Source organism: Mauremys reevesii, linkage group 5 (assembly GCF_016161935.1).
Source record: "Mauremys reevesii isolate NIE-2019 linkage group 5, ASM1616193v1, whole genome shotgun sequence".
Classification (NCBI taxonomy): domain Eukaryota; kingdom Metazoa; phylum Chordata; order Testudines; family Geoemydidae; genus Mauremys; species Mauremys reevesii.
In genome coordinates, this window is record NC_052627.1 from 32633731 (window position 1) to 32655120 (window position 21390).

A 21390-nucleotide genomic window follows, 5' to 3' on the forward strand; every position below is an offset into this window, starting at 1 on the left:
TTTCATTCTCTTGACTCTTGGAAAGCACTAACAGATTTTGGAAGCTGAAACTATAGAATAATAAATGTTACTTCTTTTTCTGTGTTCTAATACTAATCAAGGTTTTCTCTTCCGCTAACCCCTATATTTTATAGGTTGGTCAACTGCACCTGGAAGGAGATTTAGGCTTGAAAAAAAAGCATTAATTGATTGTGAAGCCCAGCTGGGCAGGGGCAGAGGCAGGCTGAACTTGTATAAAGCCACCAGGATGAGAAGCAGAAGGGTGCTGCAGAGAAAATAGTCCGCAGTCACTCCCTGGGAGAAGGGAGGTGTGTTTGAGGCTACAGAGTTTGGCAAGTAGTCAAAGAGGGAAGTAGGAAAGAGTCTAGGAAAATAGCAACAGGGTTTTGGAGCAAGCAAACAGGAGTTGCTAGACACAGAGTGGCTACCGGCCACTGGGGAAGTGGCATAGGACCCAGCCTTGGAGCAGAAGATGTCTGAAACAGCATATGGACAGCTGATATAGTGGGCCTTTGATACCCTGGAAGAGGCAGACTAGACAGCGACTTGGCTGGAGGGCTGAGTCATGAAGAGGGAGCTCCATGAGTCCTGGAAAAGGAGGAATGTGGTGTAAACAACTCTTGGCAAGGGGCATCGGACCTGACTAGTGCTAATCCTCAGATGTTTCCACAAATTGGGGTCCAATGCTAAGTAAACCCCATGGTAAGCCCTCACAGATCTGCGAGTAAGTAATGTAGAAAATAAATGGGACTTATAAGTGAAATCTCTCTTCAAGTATATACATTTTTTATAGAATTTTTATTATCCAAAACTGGATTTTGTATCCAATAAAACTGTTGCATAGATATTTAGGGGTAAATTATGGCTGGCTGTGAGGGGAAGACAGCACAAGGAAACCCTCTGTCCCTTGCAGTGCACCTATGCAGGAGACAGCCATAATGTGGTTGGTTGTGCTTAGGAATGCAAACAGTAGGAGTCTGCTATAGTGCTTTAGGAAGCACTTATTGGCCATGAGGGGGTGGAATTGTCCTTCCTATGCACCAATAAGCACTAGCAGGTTTTCACTGATGTGAGTGCTGCCTCCACACTTTTAGAAGTGCCACAGCTGAGCACACTTACCCTAGTGCCCTTGGAGGTTTTGTGCCTTATGGACAGGGCTGGCTCCAGGCACCAGCGCAGGAAGCAGGTGCTTGGGGCAGCCAATGGAAAGGGGCGGCACGTCCGGGTCTTTGGCGGCGGGTCCCTCAGTCCCTCTCGGAGGGAAGGATTGGCCGCCAAATTGCTGCCGAAGCATGAAGTGGCGCGGTAGAGCAGCCGCCGAAGTGCCGCCGTCGCGGCTTTTTTTTTTTTCTTCTCTCTCTCTCTCTTCGCTGCTTGGGGCGGCAAAAAACCTGGAGCCAGCCCTGCTTATGGAGGCAAAACACCTTTCTCTCCCACTATGGGAGCACAGTAGGTGCTTCCTATACTCCAAGGTTCCAGAGGCTTGCATTGCCATAATTGGCCTGTAGTGTCTAATAACCCAAAGAGTAGATTTATCACATCCTTAAAACCACACAAGAACTCTTGAATGGGTGATTGTCATGATGCATGTAATCAATCCATCTGATTAAAACAACTGCAAACTACAGGCATAAATGTACAGCTTGTGTTCTGCTTTACCTTCCCTTGTTGACCATGAGCCACACCCTGTTTGGAACTCTATTCCAGAGGTTCTCAGACTGTGGTCTGTGGACCACCAGTGGTCTGCGAGCTCCATTCAGGCGGTCCATGGATAGTTCCTTCTAAGGTGTGCGCCTGGGCAGCCGAATACAAGAGAATGAAGGGCCACCCACCTAATTAGTGGAGCCATGCAGGTGATGTAGGTGGCGCACATGTAAGGTGAGGTGATGGCCTTTGGGGGAATAGGGGATAGGTGGGAGGGGGAAGTGGGATGAGGTGGGGGAAATAGGAGGTAGGTGGGGAGGCAGTGGGGTGAGAAGAGGAGGTGGGGGGAATTTGGGGCATTCAGGGCTATGGTGGCCAGAGAAAGAGGCAACTTTCCTCAGCTCCAGGGCTGCGGCTGCTGGGGAGAGATGGCCCTCCTTCCCAGCCTCAGCTTGGGGGCTGCCGTGGTGGGGGAGAGAGGGAGACCCCCCCCTTACCAGCCTCAGCTTGGGGGCTGCCGCAGTGAGGGAGAGAGGGAAAGACCCCCCCACACACACTCCTTCCTAGCCCCAGCTCAGGAGCTGCTGTGGCAGGGGAGAGAGGGCACAACCATCGCATCAGAAAGGTAAGACTACTGATATTAAAATGAGTTTTGTGCTTTTATTTGTAGAAGAAAAAAACATTTAATTATTATTATTAAGGGTTTTTTTATATAGCACTTTTATCCAAAGCTCTTTACAATAGTTAGCTAACGGTACAAACAACATTTGGAAAGATCATTAAGTGGTCCACCGAGACCCTCAGCAATTTTCAAGTGGTCCATGAAAAAAAAAAGTTTGAGAACCACTTGTCTATTCACCATGCTCAAATGTGAATAATTCTTGGCTGAATAATATATTACAAGTAAACATCAGTACAACGATGTTTTGATATTTTTATTTTTCTAATCATTTGTTTAATTCTTTACTATCACAGTACTGTATGAAAGTTTTTGCCTAATTATCTAAGTAGGAAATACCAAAGGTGGGGTGAGGGGTGGGGTGACCCTGTGGTTAGTACCTGTGGCATCATAGTCAGGACTCCCTTTTACAGTTTTTACTCCCCTACTGAAATCAAGTAAGGATGGAGTAAGGGCTACATCTCATGAATGCAATACATCACTAGATAGGCTGTCCATTTTTTATTTTTATGTATCATTATGGAGATTTAGTAAGGGCCTGCTCACAATGAGACTGGCACTAGCTCAGAACAAAGGTTGGTGTATGAGATGGACAAATGTTCTTATATTATCCCTTCATACCATTTTGTAGGACTCAAAAAGACAGTAAACATACCAATTACTTGCATGGGTGGGTCCACGTCTGCTGTGGCTTCTTCCAACAATGACAGCAGTTTGGCTGATATTTGATGGACTGATTCAATGTTGCTAAACAAGCCATCCACGTCAAACCTAACAATCTGATGGAACACAAATATTGAGCAACAACTGATAGAAGCATAAGGAGGGACACTGAATACTACAGGTTTTTTCAAAACTCCAGGACATGCCACTTTTGCAGAAGCCTATGTAAACATCCTTGCTGCAATTTCAAAGACACATGTGCAGTGTTTTAATTAATACAGCTGGGCTAAAGCAGTTAACAAGGGGCACTTTATTAAGTGTATTTAAACTTATTCTGAACAATTCCTAAAGGGAATATGTGTGTCTTGGAGAGAAGTAAATATTATTAGCTAGCTAAAGGAAGAGCTGTAGCTGGCTAAAATGTTTACTTATTTCATCATAGAGGAAAAAAAGACAGTAAAACTGAAAGTGACAATTATGAAAGAATCTGCTCCCTTTATGATGTTACCCATAGAGACTACATAAACTGAGCCCTGGTTGTTTGTTTACATAGGTGCCACATATCAGGCAAATAGCCTTTCTGGCCTAGAAGAGGCCATTTTATGTGAGGTGATAGGAGTAAAATCCAGGCAGTGTATTTTGGCTAGAATAAACAGATTTATGGTTATTAGAGACAAGGTGGATGTGGTAATACCTTTTATTGGACCAACTTCTGGCCCAAGAACTCTTCCTAACCTGAAAGCTTGTCTCTCTCACCAACAGAAGTTGGTCCAGTAAAAAATTACCTCACACACCTTGTCTCTAATATCCTGGGACCAACACAGCTACAACAACACTACATATGCAGATTTGTGGTTAGTCATTAATATAATCTGTGGGCCAGACCCTCTGCTGATGCAAACTGGCACAACTTCATTGACTTCAGTCAAGCTGAACGAACTTACACTAACAGGAAATCTTAATACATAGGGCAAAATTATCGCTCTGCTTATTTTGAAATAGGCAAAAAAAAAAATTAGAAAATATACTTTTCATACTGGCAACTTGCTTCCATGGACAGAGGGACAGTGATTAAGGTTATGGAACAATTAGAGTTACCCAGTATGTGGAAAGGCAGAAAACTAAAGGCAGTGTTGATTTTGGCACATATGCTGCTCCTTCTGACCATGCCTATCCATTAGTAATAGAACAGTGTGTTTACACAGCAGCTTACAGAAGGAGTCCAGGAGAATCAAATTGCATGTTACAGTAATAGAATCAACATCATGTTTTAATTGCTTGTGTCGTTAATTTCTGATTATAGAGATTAACAACATTTTTGCTCCATTAGGAAATGTGAAAGATTCATCTATAGCTCAATTTTCTAGACACTACTTTTTCCCTGTTGAAGCAGTCTGCCCTCAAATAAATAAAAAAACAAGCTTTCAAATGTGGTTATTCACCTAAAAAATAATCTTAAAAGCATATGACATTCTTAAAGCCTTGTTTAAAAAAAATGCAGATTATGTTAAATTAAAAATGTAGGGTTGTGATCTTATTTTTATAAGCTTTTGTCTTTTAACAGTGGATCTCTGATATCTTACTTAATGCAATATGTTTGTGGTATTCAGAAATACACGGGCACATAAAGACAAAGGCCCAAATTGGTATATGTGCCTAACTGCTAAAAGTAGCAGGCAATGGAGAACATGTTTTCAGTATGAGGAGCGGCAAATGGATACATAAGGTGGTTCCAAATAGCAGGAGCTGCAGAGGCGAAAGCTCTTGCATCAACATTGACAAGATTGTAATTGATGAGTGCAGCTAGTGAGGAGAGGAAGAGAGATGAGGAGTCATGTTGTCCTCTCAGTAACACCAGCAGGTGTCAGGGTCTCTAAGGGCTTGTCTACAGGGTGCCAGCAAAGCACATAAGAGCACTTTACAGATCACACTCCTCTATTGTGTGTGCTACAGGCCCTACTGGCGCAGGTTAAAATGAACTAAGTACCTTATAGAGCACACCAGCAGGGTCTACATCAGGCTGTTCTAGAGCAACATGTTAGTGTTTCACAAATCACAACCCTCTAATGTACTTTGCCGTGCCTAAAATAGGTAGGATTCCAGGAGAGGTGAAGTCAAGGCAGTTGAAAAATAGTTTGGCCCAACTTAAGCAGCAAAACTGTTTCATATGGAATCATATATACACAGTTTGGATAATTGGTTAAAGACCCGGTGTGGATTCTGAGCTGTGCTAGTAGCATATACCAGCTGCCTGGCCTGGTAGGCTGTGAGGTAGGAGGACAAGTTAAATTTGTCTGCCAGAACCTGTTGCACACCAGCATATGAGTGCTCCTGCCTGCAGGGAATGCTGGTACTCCAGCACACAGTTTGCCCAAAACTGCAAAGGTTTTTGGGGAAAATGTGCTCTCTCTGAATAGCAGCCAAGCAAGTTTGAAGTTTCTGTGGAAGAGGAGAATGAGTATAATCTGAACTACAAAATCTGCGGGAAAGATGTCATCTGATCCATCCTGCTTACATGTAGCTTCACTATCTAAAATGCAAATACCTCAGGACTCACTGGGTTGCCTTGCCTAGCATTTTCCCACAACAGCTGTTCAAGCAACCAGGATGAGTTTGTTTGAATAAAAGCGGTCTTCAAGGGTGAAATTCACCATGGTGTGAAGGGCCATAACATTCAAGCCCCTTACTGGGGAAGTTGGTATAATGGAGCTTCCATGGTGATGGGAGAAAGCCAGGGAGGGGACGGGATGTGTAATCTGTGATTACACAGCAGGTTGCCCAAGTAGCATGGAGGAGCTGAGGCTGCTATTCTAGTTCATAGCCTGGAATAATGGCCATGGGGTTCAGGGTGGGGAGGTCTGAGCTGCAGTCCTGTTTCTGCCCCATTTATTCCAGCTTTATGCAGGTGAAATGAATTTCACCCTGAAAGCCTTGAGCATTTAAAGTATTCCTGCTTGCCCTCCCTGCAGCAAGCCCCATCCCCTCCAAAAAGTTATGCCTAGAATTGTACCTGGCACCATGCCATTCCTGCGTATCCCTTGGCAGACATTTGTGTTTATTGTTGATTGGTAAATTCAGATCTCTGTCAAATCAGCCTTTCCTCCAAAAAACAAAACAAATAAACCCAACACTTTCTTACCTGCTTGTTTCTCAAGGGCTGAACCACTTCCCTGATGCACAGCTCCAGGTCATTGAGGTAGTCTTTCTCTGTCTGCACCAGTTCTGCAATGATTTTTACCCTCTTGGCCATCATTCGCCTGGTCAGCTGCTCTTCATTCTCCTGCAGTGAAGTGACGGGTGACAAGGACCCAGCTTGTGGGGCCATCTTTTCTGTTAAAATTTAGCACAGAAAACTTGTGAGAACTGTAGTGTAGAACTGCATTCCCACTGTCATGCCTAATCTGGTTTGAGTCACTGATACATGTTTAGTCTATTCAGAGTCATCGAAGATGCTTGGTTTCAGCGTGGTTTCAGATGCTTGGTGTATCTCAGACAAGGATAAACCCTGCCTCATTGACTGAAGCAAGGAAAGCCAAACAAGCAGCAGACTCATGTTGTTTCATTGTCCTGGAATGGGGAGCTTCACTGTGGGACTCCCGTGGCACCTTAATGACTAATAGATTTATTTGGGCATAAGCTTTTGTGGGTAAAAACCTCCACTTCAGATGTATGGAGTGAAAATGACAGATACAGGCATAAATGTATATACTGGCACATGAAGAGAAGGGAGTTACCTTATATATATTTATGCCTGTATCTGTCATTTTCACTCCATGCATCTGAAGAAGTGGGGGGTTTTACCCACGAAAGCTTATGCCCAAATAAATCTGTTAGTCTTTATGGTGTCACCGGACTCCTCATTGTTTTTGTGGATACAGACTAACACAGCTACCCCTCTGATACTGTAGGAATCCTGTGGACTGAGCAGCATAGCTCCTTCCAGGGTTTGCTTTGTGTTAGTGCAGGGGGAGAAAATGGGGTCAGAAACAATGCTAGTGTCCACTGAAGACTCCTCCAGCCACATGGGCAATGAGGAGAGAAGTGTATTCAGCAGACTAGCTATATAGGAATTGCTATACAGGATAAGGCCAGTGGTCCATTTAGTCCAATTAACCTGTCTCTGAGTGCCCAGTAGCAGTTGCTTTGGTGGAAGAAACCCTGCCACTGGCAGTTATGGGATAAGGCTGTGGTCATTTGGGGCAGGTTACTATTTTAATTTTAGGCTGAGACTTCTGAAAGATTTAGATACATATCTCCCATTTAAAATGATTAGCATTTGTGCATTTGACTCCTTTAGAAATAACATTTTAGCCCTAGATTAACTCTTTGGGGCAGGAAAAATGTCACTTCTTATGTAAGATAAAGATTGCCTTTAACTGAGGCTCACTGAAATAACCTTAGCCCTGTTAAAAAAGATTAATGTGAGGATATTCTGGCTCAGGGATACAGGAAGTTGTGCTATGAATTCATCTGTCCATGATGATGATGAAATCTGTAATTCTATCTGAATAGGTTCCTTTGGACATTGCTGAGAAATTCTAGGAGAATGAGGTCAGCTGTGATATCCAGTAACAAAGGATCCAAAGAGCAGGAGATATGGGGATGTGGCCACTCATGACTATTTTACCTTATAATAAACCTAAAATACCTATTTTTATCCCAGACATTTGGAAATGTTCCTTTGATATTGATGAGTCATATATATGTGTTACAGGTAGAGAAGAAAGAGAAACTGTCTGTAATGAGGTTCCTTCCTTTCACAGATTCGTAAGGCATTTGGTTTGCCAATCCAGCAGATATGCTGTGTGAGCTGTGTAGACAGGTTGTGTATTTTATCTGTAGGCACAGATCTACCTCTTTTTCACAGGAAAAAACACTTAATAGGAAGAGAGACTTTGGAGGGTGTTTAAGATACTGCTAGCCACAAGATGGTGTATAGAACCAGCAAAAAATGGACATACCATTACTGAGTATCAGTGCAATACTCGTATAACTGTTTGACAGCAGAGAGACTTACAGCTGAGTGGCAATGCATTGGAACCCTCTATTGAGACGCACACTCTTATGCTATTTGTGTCAACATCTTGTGTACACCCTATTGTCTAATGAGCCAGTAACAAGATGTATCTTTTATTTTTGCAAGGTGATAACCCATATTGAACATTCTGTAGTTTATGAATGAACTGCTTAGCAGGAGAAGAGTCATAAACATCCAGCAATGCCTGCATAAGACAATGAAGGACTAGGTCTCTGATACTTGGGATAATGTTTATCAGAGAACCAACAAGCTTGCAAGATGGAATATTCTGAGTTGTTCTTCATCACGGGTCATAAATTGTTATTGATCCAACATGTTGTCATCATCATCTTCTATAATTATACTGAGTGCTGACCCTGGATATTCAGAAAGGGCAGTCGTGTTGCTAATCTTACCCTTGTTATATGACACATTTGCTAGTAAGCCTGTGTGGCCATGTTTTTTTTTTTAATCAGAGCATTTCTTTGAAAATATCAAAATTGAGGCAAAGACAAACGATGAGGCTGAATAAATTTGTAGCCCTATTCAGTTAGGCACTTTTCTGCTTAGAGTTTTTTTTCTCCTCTTGGGCAATCATTATTTCCACCATTGAGCTTCTCAGCCTTGATGTGCAAATAGAAGAGGGGTGATCAGGAGGGGTGAATGTTTTCTTCTTTAGGTTGAAACATTGCCATCGAATGGCAAACCAGGCAAAGGAGGTTTCTCCTTTCCAGGCCCAATTGATCAAGATTTTTAGGCCGAATTCAGCCCTGATGTGAGCAGGTGCTGATTACAAGGGAGCTGCATCCACCTATAATACCCATTCATCATGGATGCTGCAAAGTGGAATAAATGAACAGGCTGTTGCTGTACCTAGCAATTGGCCCACACCGGTAAAGGGGAGAACAAAGGGGTCATTTGTACCTTTTCGTGGCCTCCTTCCAATTACTTCCCATTTCCCAGCTAAAAACATAGGGCCAGAGCTTTCTGTCTGCTTCCTCTATGCAATAGTGCATTCATTTTTTTACAGAAATCTTGATTTGTAACTATATTTAAAACTTCAGAGTGAACCACTGAAAATACTGCAGAATTGAATCCATTTAAGTTCTAGGTGTAGTGATTTCTGCACAAAAATTAACATTTCCATTGAGGTGGCATGTGAAAATAATTTATCTACCTTGTGAATAAAACACCAGACAACATGAAAAAATCTCACTAGTATCACTCTGTCTGGCTATCAGGACTAATAGGACATTGTTAGAAATGTGAATGTAAACAGACTTATTGAAGAAAAACATTCTAATCTTACGCTATAACTTTTTTTTTAAATGAACAAAATAAAACTATTGCATCCCATTTTGGGCTTCAAGATGTAACCCTTGAGTTATTCTTTTGGTTTGTCATTCAAATTGCTTGATCAAATTCAATCCTTGTATTGTCAGTACTCACTTATTAGTCTTAATATAGTACATAATATAGGTACCAGGAAATAACTACACTCAACCTCAACACAAAGAAATAGCTAGGAAAAAATTCAGTAAATCTTGTTTTCTTTGTATTTTTGTAATATAACTTTACATTTTTGCTAAATATATTTACTATTTCACTTTGGATGTGCCTGTCTCTATACAATGCAAAAGGGAGCTACTGAATCAATGATTATAGCAGAACTTGTGGTTTTATGTTCGGCTGATTGCTTTTAAGCCCTTTGAGGATTTTAATAGCATTCTATGGTCAGAAGGGAAAAAGGGGAAAAGCTTGAGGAATGCAGCTATAGCAAACACATACTTCAAATATAGGCAGACTTTATTTTCCATCTGGCACCTGCATCAACAGTGATATAAGTCTGGTGAGGGCGGAGGGAGGAGAAAGAAGAAGTATTGCTTAGGCTCAGTGCCATTGTTGTACAATACAGTCCCTTTGTCCTTAGATGTCAGGTTATATGAGCATAACATTCTCCAAGCAATGACATTGTCAAAGGAGCTACCTGTGTTTTACTTGTTCCGTTTGTGAATATGCAGAAATCCCTGCACTTACCTCCACAAGTACAGAGGGTCTTCTGGCAATAGGCGAGTGTGGGTAGGATTTGTGGAGCTATATACCTTGTGTGCAATACACAATAGATCCCTCATCTGCAATAGCTCCCTCACTGTACAGCAACTTGCAGGAGGTGTTGGGGCCTGTTTTGGGAGAAGCCAGAGCCAGAAGATCCACCATCCTCCAGTCCTTCTACTTCATAGAGTGGGCAGCCCTGGGAGTAGGATTCTAGAGAATGAAATTGCCTAGAGGATGAAATTGCCCCCTCTGCAAAGGATCAGTACATGGCCTATTTTTGAGGGCTCAAGTGGCACTTAAGTGATGCATAAGCCTTATGCTGACACTCTGCAGTCAGGGGCATTTCACCCAGCCTGAAGAAGCTATGAAAGTAACCAGTGTGTAAGATGAAGAAAAAAATACAGTATTTAGAATACACCAAGAGGAATATTGTAGTATATTGCATGAGTTGCCAGGGCAATGAGATTTCTCAGAACATCAGGACCAAAGATGGTTGAATTACCTAATTACAAACTCTGTCATTATTTGTTTTGCATCAGGTATAGAAAAAATCCACATATTCTATGAAATTCCTTTCTTCAGTTCCTTGAGATTAGACTGTTAATTCTGTGTGTGCTGACAGGAGACTAGAGAGATCCCCATAGGAATGTGCTGGAAGAGAAAGCTTATTGCTGTGTGACAGAAGAATGCCTTGACTGTTAGTGCTACTACCTGCAAATAAACCTTTCCAATATGTCATGGGCTGGTGTATTTATATCAGTCTTATGCTACTTGGTTAATGTTGGTAACAGAAGACCTGAGAAAGGGCTACATCCAGTGATATGCACATGTCAAGCTTTGGCACGGATCGTCTGCAAGGATTGTCAGGTGTCTCTGACCCAAGATCTAACAATTTTGATTAATAAAATGTTTATTTGTGTGTGTCTGACCGTGTATATGGAGATGGAATTCATACACTTTAAAAACATTGGGTCTTTTAGACACTCTAAGGGAGTGAAGACTGTTTCAGTAGCCCTTTGGAGCCTCAGTCATGGACCCCTTTCTGCTAGGTGCTGTACAAACACAGAACACAAAAATGGTTCCCCAAAGAGGTTACATCAGTGAAACTCCAATGACTTCAGCAAAGTTCTCCAGATTTACCCTAGGGCAAGTAAAAGCAGACATACGCCTACTGAATAGAAATTTGAGCATGGAAGGACAAGTGGACTTGTTGCTTTATATGATCTCAAGACAATGGGTATATTTACATAGGTGTATCTTCTGCACCAGTGTAAGATATGCAAACTTTTACTCCTAATTGGACTTTAATTCAATCAAGAAACCAGCTGCTCCAAAGAGCAACAAATTTTGCAGTGCAAGAAGAAATTAGCTCTATGTATATTTAAAATCTAAATATAGTACAAAGCATATAAGGAAATTGGGGGAGAAATATGTGGGCTTTCAATGAGGAGATGCAGAAGCAGGGGGTTGGAGAAGCTGTCAGCTGACAGGAAGAAGAGGCATGCTGTTCAGAAAAAGGCTGGGGGAGGGGCTGTTCTCTGACTTCTTAGAACATCAAAGGGTAGTGCTGCTACCCTCCAAGATACTGCAAACAATTTGACAGTACAGCTGATCAGTACACCACTAAAGTGACAAGTCAAAAGCAAGGGTATTAATACTAGATAGACTTCCAACATGAAGATTTTTCAAAAATATTTACTACCTTAAAGTGAAATACTGCAAATCCCTAAATCAGATACTTTCTGGAAACCCATTTTTTCCATAATCCCTCAGACAATAATATGCCAAGCTCTTATCTAGCTAGGTTTTAAAAGAAACAAACGTAACATAAGTAATCTCTTCAAATATTTTGTGTGTTCCTCCTACGTTCACACGACTGCAGCACAGCTATAGCACTGTAGCTGATGGAGGTAATCCATCTTTCGTAAAGAGGGTATCTAGGTCAATGGAAGAATTTTTTTGTTGACCTAGCTGCACCTATACAGGGAGTTAGGTTAACCTAACTGTGTCGTACAGGGTGCAAAATTTTTCACAGTCCTGAGCAACATAGCTAGGTCAATCTAATTTCTAAGTGTAGACCTGGCTTCGCTTATGCCCTGATCCTGCAGACACTTATGCATGTGATTAACTACACTCACTGAACTTGAGTTACTCAAGTACAAAAGTATTTGCAGGATGGAGGCCTTAGAGTAGTCCAAGCCCAGATAACAATGACTTTCACTGCTGTTGGTCCAAGTTTTATAGGAAAGACCAAATCTTACTAGTAGGGAGACCAACAATTTGTTTTAAAACCTGACAAACTAACCATTACTTTTTACATGATTTTTAAGGACAGTATTAATTTCCTCAATTATTCAGTCAAAAGTAAACGACATTATTTTCAGGGGACTCGGAGTCAGAAGTCCTAAGACGCATCTAAGCACATATAAGATCCCCATCAATGTTTCTAAATAAATCACAAGCATGAATGAATTATCTTCATGACATCTATGTGCAATAGTAACGTATTACCCCCACTTTACCAGGAGGAGAACTGTGGTATAGAGAAATGACTTAGCCAAGGAGTCTGTGGCAGATCCAGGAAACAAGCACAGATCTCCTGAATTCCAACCAACTTCCTTTTTATTTTGGTTCTGCCACTGACTGAGGCGCTCTGTGACGTCAATCAGTAGGTGCCTAGGTTTACCCATATGTAAAATGGGGCTAATAGTACCTAGCTACCTTACAGAAGATACTGAGAGACTTGACTGACGTTTGTAATGCATTGTGAAATTTAAGAATGAAATGATGCTATTGAAGTGCAAAATGTGCAGCCTTTCTCAAAAGGAATTTTTTAAACAAATGAAACATCAAGATGTTGAATGACCACTCACACTAGATAAGTGCATTAACTGGATGTTTCTGGTATAATCATTAGTTAAAATTTCCATAGCTGTGTTGCTAATTAAGTGATTACGTTTTAAAGTGAAAAGCCTTTACAATGGGAAGTTCACACCTCTTGTGATCCTGTTGTTTCAATATCTCCATTCACAAAGCTAACTGAATGCCCCTGGTTATCTTTGCAACCAGAGATCTAGTAACTCTTTTTAGATGAAAGTTTAGATTCTGTAGAAAATGGGAAAATCTAATGAGAATCCATGGGGAGGCCCTAGATCCCTAAGAATTGTGGATTTTTCATGTCTGTAATTCTAGTCATACAAATTGCACCCATTTTTCTGTGTGCCTAACAACCTTTTAAAAGTAAATTCTAGTGCCTGTGAAAGGGCTGGGATGACAACAGCACAATTATAGCATGCATTATAGCTGCTCTCATCATCTAGGCTACGTCTGTGATACAGAAGCACAGCAAGGACGCAGCTGCTGCAGCACCTTAGTGTAGACCAGAGGTAGGCAACCTATGGCACGCGTGGCAAAGGCGGCACACAAGCTGATTTCAGTGGCACTCACACTGCCCGGGTCCTGGCCACCAGTCCGGGGGTGGGTGGGGGTGGGCTGTGCATTTTAATTTAATTTTAAATGAAGCTTCTTAAACATTTTAAAAACCTTATTTACTTAAAATACAACAATAGTTTAATTATATATTATAGACTTATAGAAGAGACTTTCTAAAAATGTTAAAATATATTACTGGCACACGAAACCTTAAATCAGAGTGAATAAATGAAGACTCGGCACACCACTTCTGAAAGGCTGCCGACCCCTGGTGTAGACGCTTCCTACATTGACAGAAGGAGTTTCTACATCAATTGTAGTTAATCCACCTCTTCGAGAAGTGGAGAGAATTCTTGGGTCAAGCTAGCCATGTCTGTGCTGGGGGTAGGTCAACCTGACTATGAAACTCAGGATATAGGATGATATAACTTTTAAGTGTAGCTAAGCCCCAGTGAATGTGCTGCTTCTATTGAGGTAGCTACCATCACTCAGAGATGGTTTTCGTTCAGCAATGGAAAAACTCCTTCCATCGACATAGCTTGTGTCTACACTACAGGGTTATATCGTGACATAGCTAGGTCAGTCTAAGGGCTTGCCTACACTGGTATTTTACAGCACTGCAACTTTCTCGCTCAGGGGGGTGAAAAAACACCCCCCCGAGCGCTGCAAGTTTCAGTGCTGTAACGTGCCAGTATAGACGGTGCACATGCTTCCAGTGCTGGTAGCTATGCCCCTCGTGGAGGTGGTTTTTTAGAGAGCCCTATTTTGCACCAGGACAGTGTACCTACATTAGGGGTTTCAACTGATGTTGCACAGTCGAAACTCTCATACATTTTCCTAATATAAACAGGCTTAACTTAAATACCATTCTAGACAAGACTTTTCATGTGTGAGGCCTTCTCAACAGGATTGAGGCACATTGTAGAAGGGCAGGGTTGCCTCCCTTTCTCTGTCTGTTCAGAGAATGTGGCCAGATCTATCAAGCTAGTATTTTTCACTTAAACTAAAATTTCTTAAACCCTGCCCCCTCCCCCACAAAAAAACCTACTAGTTCAGAGAATGTTTGATAAGACACGGTTAACTGTCAGATCAGTGCTTCTGTAAATCTTTTATTTTTATTAACAAGTTTGACCAGCCCTGCAGATTTCCTTCCCCACAAATAAACCCTGAATTATCTCTGCTAAAGATCTGCTAAGTATAAATTTGCATGGCTCTTTCCAAATTGGTTACAGTTCATTTTGCTATCAAGAATGACAATTCACTAGAAGGTTTCAGAGGGGTAGCCATGTTAGTCTGTATCAGCAAAACCAACCAGGAGTCCTTGTGGCACCTTAGGGTACGTCCAGACTACCCTCCGGATCGGCGGGTAGTGATCAATTTATCAGGTATCAATATATTGCATCTCATCTAGACGCAATATATCGATCCCTGAACGCACTCCTGTCGACTCTGGAACTCCACCAGAGCGAGCGGCGGTAGCGGAGTCGATGGGAGAGCCGCGGCCATTGAACCCGCGCTGTGAGGATGGGAGGTAAGTCAAAATAAGATATGTTGACTTCAACTACGGTATTCCTGTAGCTGAAGTTGTGTATTTTACATCAACCCCTCCCCACCCCACCACCAGTGTAGACCAGGCCTTAGAGACTAACAAATGTATTTGGGCATAAGCTTTTATGGGCTCATGAAGTGGGTTATAGCCCATGAAAGCTTATGCCCAAATAAATTTGTTTAATCTCTAAGGTGCTACAAGGACTCCTGGTTGAATTCACTAGAAGAGGACTATCGTTCTGAAACCCAGTAGCCCTAATCTTCTCTCACTTTAAGTTAGTTTTGCACTGCTGTAACTCCATAGATTTCTGTGACTTCCTCACTCTGGATTTACTGTAATATAAGTGAGAAGAGACTCAAGCCCAATGTGTGTGGGAGGAAGGAGCAGCACCTTCAGAAAAGATCACCTATCATGTATTCTGGTATATGCTAATAGTTAAGTTTCCTTTCTCTTTTGGCAGAACATTGAAGTAAGATTTTTCCCACTTTACTGATATAATTATCTTAGTATTGCTGTTTTCTCAAAATATTAAGCTGTAAGTAATTCAAATTCCAAAGTATGCTTTGTTTTTCACTAAGCACCAGCAAATTAACTAATAGTGAATTTCTCCTTAAAGTCAGTATTGCAGAGAGGAAAAATTAACCTACAGCTCTTCATACTTCTTACTACATCTGAATAGGTAGCATTTTAGTCACTGAAAGGGAATGTCATCACCAGACCTGTTAACTGCATTTCAACAGCTCAGTAGCTATGTACATTATATTTTCCATTTGAGGGAATGCTGTTCTTTTATTAAATACACCAAAACCATACATATTTTATTAAAACACATTATTGTTTTATTCCCCTGATACAAGATTATTGCCATAAAAGGTATTCTGATGACATAGTTCGTATAACTATTAAAAGCATGTAATTGGGTGTACTTGAAATTCAGACATATTCAATCTAGATAAGAGATGAACAGGCACATTTTTCTTTTAAATTTAATCAAGCTTTAACTTAAACAAAAATATCCCTTCCTACCTCTATTAGTTTGACAGTGTATATTCCATTCCACAGAATACTATCAGCTCATGCGGAGACATATTTTCAAAATACTGAAAACTGGTAGATAATATGGCTAACATGTAGAGTAGGATTTCAGTTCCATTTATATTTTGTACATAAGCTTTAAAAAGCTGGGCATCATATGAATCCCATTTGGAATCCTGTGCAAGTGGCATTATGTATAAATATAAAACCAGCCAGGAATGGTTACCATAGTGGGGGGGGGGGGGAATGGTCACTTAGATTTTAAGCTTTTTGAGATAGGGACTACTGGCTTGTTCCCTATTTATAGGGTGCCTGGCACAGTGGGGTCCTGGTTTGTGATGGGGCTGCAATACAAATAATAAATAAGTAGATTTTTTTCTGTTACCTTGTAACTTCTGGCTGTATTCTGTCCTGTCGGATTGGCTCCTCCTCAAAGTGCCAGAGTTACCCTGGTCCACAGAAACACTGTTCTCAACAACGGTGTCTGTCTTCCTTCTCTCCAACATGTACAGCCTGTGCTTCAAGAAGGTCAAATTCTTCCTCTTGGCTCCCATGCCTTCTTTCCCAGGGGTTCCTTTGGTTTCCATTTTCAGCAGTGACAACCCTCTTCCTTGGGAGAATGTCGATTCTTAGGGAGCTGGGTTTAGTGTTTGTTTCCCAGGTGGGTGCAAAAGCTGCCTCTCAGCTCACCTGTCTGTGACTTCACAAGTTCACTTGTTCCCTGGCTCAGGTTGCCTGCCACCTCGACTACAGCCTCGCAGGGCCCCACCCCTATGAAGTCATCCTCTGCTGCCCTTGGAGCCTGCCGGGGGAACCTGCCACCTGTTACCTGAGAGGCCAGCAGCCGGGCTCGGGCAAAGGGCTGCGCTGCGCTGCGCTGCGCTGCGGCGGGGTGACCCCGCTGCTTGTGGGCAATGGGCCCCTTCGGAACCCAGATGCGCCCCAGGGACACAATAGGATTTAAAAATCGCTGTTTGGAGAGTGACAGGAAAGTCTCGCCGACCCCTCCCCCTCCGCTGGGGCTGAGCGATTTGCCCGGTGAGGTGGGGAAGCCGGCGCACGCTGTCATGCAGGGCAGGCGGCGATCACACGCAGCAGGCTCGCTCCGGTTTCCCATCCATCCGGAGCCGGAGCGGCCCCGAGCAAACCAAAACGGAGGTTAATCCGTTTACAATGGCTGCCCTGGAGGCTTTCCCCGTCTCTGTGTTCATGGGGCAGTAACTTAATGCACCAGGGACTGGTCACGCTCTAACTCCATGGCTTTTCCTTTCTCCATTGTCAGTGTGAACAGGCAGCTCGGTACAGGAGACCTCACTCCTCCCCCCTCTCCCTCCCAGGGACTAGAGGGGAGACACTCTCCAGGGCAGTGGGTTTCAACCTGTGGTCCGCAGAATATGTCTAAGATTTTCAGTGGGGTCAACACCTCCATTTGAAATATTTTAGGGGTCTGCAAATCAGGGGCGGCTCTAGCAATTTCGCCGCCCCAAGCACGGCGGCACGCCGCGGGGGATGCTCTGGCAGTCGCCAGTCCCGTGGCTCCGGTGGACCTCCCGCAGACGTGCCTGCAGAGGGTCCGCTGGTCCCGCGGCTCCGGTGGAGCATCCACAGGCACGCCTGCGGGAGGTCCCCCGGAGCCACCTGCCGCCGTCCCGGCGACCGGCAGAGCGCCCCCCCGCAGCATGCCACCCCAAGCACGCGCTTGGCGTGCTGGGGCCTGGAACCGGCCCTGCCGCAAATGAAAAAAGGCTGAAAATCACTGGTCTAGAACTGGAAAGGAAACTGGGGGGGGGGGGAGCGTGTGGAGGGGTGGTCAAATGGGTAATGAAAAAGTTGCCTGAGGTGGGACACTGAATGCACCCGAGGGCTTGTCTAGATTAGGGAAACTGGCATGTTTCGCACTGGTACCCTAGGACTGTGTGTGGGGGATTGCACCGGAGTGACTGTTACACCACTGCAGATATCCCTGATTGACATAAACCCTAATGCAGCCAAGAGAAAAGTAACACGAAACATGATGAAGGACCAAGAAAAATATAAGTGCCACAAAGGGAGAGAAGAAGGGATAGTTGAGCTAGGGGAAAGATATACACAAAGGACTGTACTCCTAATTATTTCCTCCTGGTGTCTTTGGACTTTGAGATCTCTGGATGAAAAACATTATATAAACTTGCTTCAATACGTATGGGCAGACTCCCACTTGCCCTGACATCTGTGGCCATTGAGTCAGCCCCTGTAAGAGATTGTTATTTTCAATTGTGCCTGGCATTTTTAACACTGACATGTAACCTGTCTGAGAGGGTCTAATCAACAGAGTTAAAAACATCAGCAGCTGATAAATCTTCTGCATTAGGACCTTGCCTACCCTAAAAGCAGCAAAGAATCCTGTGGCATCTTATAGACTAACAGACGTTTTGCAGCATGAGCTTTCATGGGTGAATACCCACTTGCATCCGACGAAGTGGGTATTCACCCACGAAAGCTCATGCTGCAAAACGTCTGTTAGTCTATAAGTCTTATAGACTAACAGACGTTTTGCAGCATGAGCTTTCGTGGGTGAATACCCACTTGCATCCGACGAAGTGGGTATTCACCCACGAAAGCTCATGCTGCAAAACGTCTGTTAGTCTATAAGGTGCCACAGGATTCTTTGCTGCTGTTACAGAACCAGACTAACACGGCTACCTCTCTGATACTTGCCTACCCTAGGGACCCAACTCCACCACTGGTGGCAAGCAATGGATGTAGCTGCACTGATGCCCTGGCCTAAGGCCTCATCCTCACAAAGAAATGGAGTTGTAGCACCCATCTTATAGTGTCTGCACAGGTTCTTATACTGCATTTAACACTGTGGTATCTGAGCACCTTCCCACAGTCCATAAGTAATGTGACTACTACCATACTATAAACTGCAGCCATGCCTATAGTTTTATCACTGCAGCTGACATTGTGAAGGACTGCAGTGAAACAGCAAAAAGAAAAGATGCAGTGCAGCAGTTCTTGTGCCTCATTTCAACATTTATTTTTCCTCAAATGCCTCAGGCTGTGAAGCAGCAGGAGTCCATTGTCCTGTGATAGTTGTTCTTATTCCATTGACACTACCTCTTAATTAAAGCTCCTAGTTTCTTCCAAGTGGTGAAACTAAAGGATTACAAAACTATTAAATGAATTAGCATGCTAAATGCAGCAGTTTGTTAGTGCTGCATGAAATCCCACCCCTAACACCTAATAGAAGAATAAAGCAGTTAAAGGTTTACTGTGAAGACTTTGTGTATACCAAGAGCATACATATAAGAGATCTCCCTTACATTCTGAATTGCCCTAAATACCTCTCTTGTCTGTATGTTAAGTAATACAAGTTTCGTAAAGGTGACAACTGCTCTGGATGCACTGCTAAGAAAAGTGTGAAGGCAAGCAGATATGTGGTGGTGATCGCACTGTGATAAATTGCAGAGCCTTAAGGATCTCATCAGTGAACAATAGATTAAGGTGGGGGAGCTCAGTGGCCAGTTCTTTTCATTTGATGCTTTATGAACTCTCGCTGATCATGGTTGTCAGGGCCCATGACTTCCATCATTTTCATGTGGTTTTATTGTATTTTTAAGTAATTAATTTTTGGAGAAGAGACTATTTTCCATGAAGGCAGGTAGATGTGGTAGTAAACTATGGAACAAACTTTATTAAATCCTGGGCTTCATCGGAGGCTCTGCCCAACCCATCTAGGTTTACGACCAAGTTTAACATTTAATAAAGTTTAGCAGATGCAAATATATTCTCCCCCTTCCCAAAATCATTCTCCAGCGTAAAAGTCTTACATTAGCAAGGATGCTGTTTCAGAGACATTGGTTGCATGATGCCGTTTGCTACATTATTTGGCCTTGCAATGGCTTAAGGATCTACACAACAGCATTACTTTTGATGGAACCCTTCTGAAGTATCCACATACAAGACAGCTTTCTGAGACTCCTTTAGTACCTGTCCAGCACTGATATTGGAAACAGGAGCTTTTGGGTAATTTCTCAACTCAAAGGCATTGCAATATGGGTTGAAGTTAGGGATTGTGACTCCCTGTGACACTGCAGACAAACCATTGTAGATTGTCCTGGTTCAGCCAACCATGAGCCAAAGGACTTCATCACAATTGGTAAAAACAAAAGTCCTGTGTGATAGCCCAGATTGGAGGATGGAGGCCTGGGGTATGTAACAACAAGACACCAGGTTTTAACTAGACACCCTTGTAAACTATTTCTTCTCCTTCATTCTACAGTACTTCATCTGGCTTGCAATAAAACTACACAACATATTACCATAACTCTCTGTGCACTACTTGAGCTTAGCTGCTAAACACAATGCATAAAGAAATAACTAAAGAAATAACTCAAATTCTAGAAATTATTCCTGTTCCATTCCAACCTTAAAACCAATTAGTGAATGGATTATATCAAAGTTTAAACAAATTACATGTTTTTTTTAAATTAATGTGAAATCTGCCTAATCCCCCAACACCTTGTCTTTATGTAATTCTTAGAAAATTGGTATCTAGTTGATGTTTGCATTCATATGAGTTATTTATAAATTGTGCTATTTAAGAGACAGAACAGGTGCTGATCTCAACATGGAAAATATTGGCATTGTGTTCCCAAGCAACAGTATTAGGTTATTGTTGTGTGGTCAATGCTAATTTTTATCTGGATCCAGAGCCATAAATGAACCAAAAGCACCATCAAGACTCTGATAGCCAGTAAGTAAGCAAACGGTTATTTGTTTTTGTGGCTCCTCACAGCTGTTACATGATATTTCTTTTTAAGCTACTGAAAATAACGTATTTGGACTTTTGTGCATTTATATAAAATAATGGGCTTGGTTAACTACCACTTTTTAACTTCAACGAATTTATACCTGTTTAAAGCTGTAGTAAGCAGGCCCAACATTTTCAATTTTATTATTGAAACTGGACCGTCTAAATCAGGGGTCAGAAACCTTTCAGAAGTGGTGTGCTGAGTCTTCATTTATTCACTCTAATTTAAGGTTTTGTGTGCCAATAATGCATTTTAATGTTTTTAGAAGGTCTCTTTCTATAAGTCTATAATATATAACTAAACTATTGTTGTATGTAAAGTAAATAAGGTTTTTTAAATGTTTAAGAAGTTTCATTTAAAATTAAATTAAAATGCAGAGCCCCCTGGACCGGTGGCCAGGGGCCAGGCAGTGTGAGTGCTTCTGAAAATCAGCTCGCGTGCTGCCTTCGGCATGCGTGGCATGGGTTGCCTACCCCTGGTCTGAACCATGGACTATTTTAATCTAATCAAGGTTAAGGGA

The 21390-nt window shown here is 42.4% G+C and overlaps 1 protein-coding gene across 1 annotated transcript in view; it reads right to left on the reverse strand.

Annotated features, from left to right (window-relative positions):
- ARHGEF38 (Rho guanine nucleotide exchange factor 38) overlaps nucleotides 1–16816 on the reverse strand; it is a 49182-nt gene extending 32366 nt beyond the window's left edge. Inside the window, exons 1-3 of the mRNA XM_039540196.1 lie at nucleotides 16460–16816; nucleotides 6126–6316; nucleotides 2979–3102 (exon numbers count right to left, since the gene is read on the reverse strand). Of these exons, the coding sequence (XP_039396130.1) occupies nucleotides 2979–3102; nucleotides 6126–6316; nucleotides 16460–16661 (517 nt within the window). The 5' untranslated portion in view covers nucleotides 16662–16816. The remainder of the gene's footprint in view (nucleotides 1–2978; nucleotides 3103–6125; nucleotides 6317–16459) is intronic.
- Between the last annotated feature and the right edge of the window lie 4574 nt (nucleotides 16817–21390).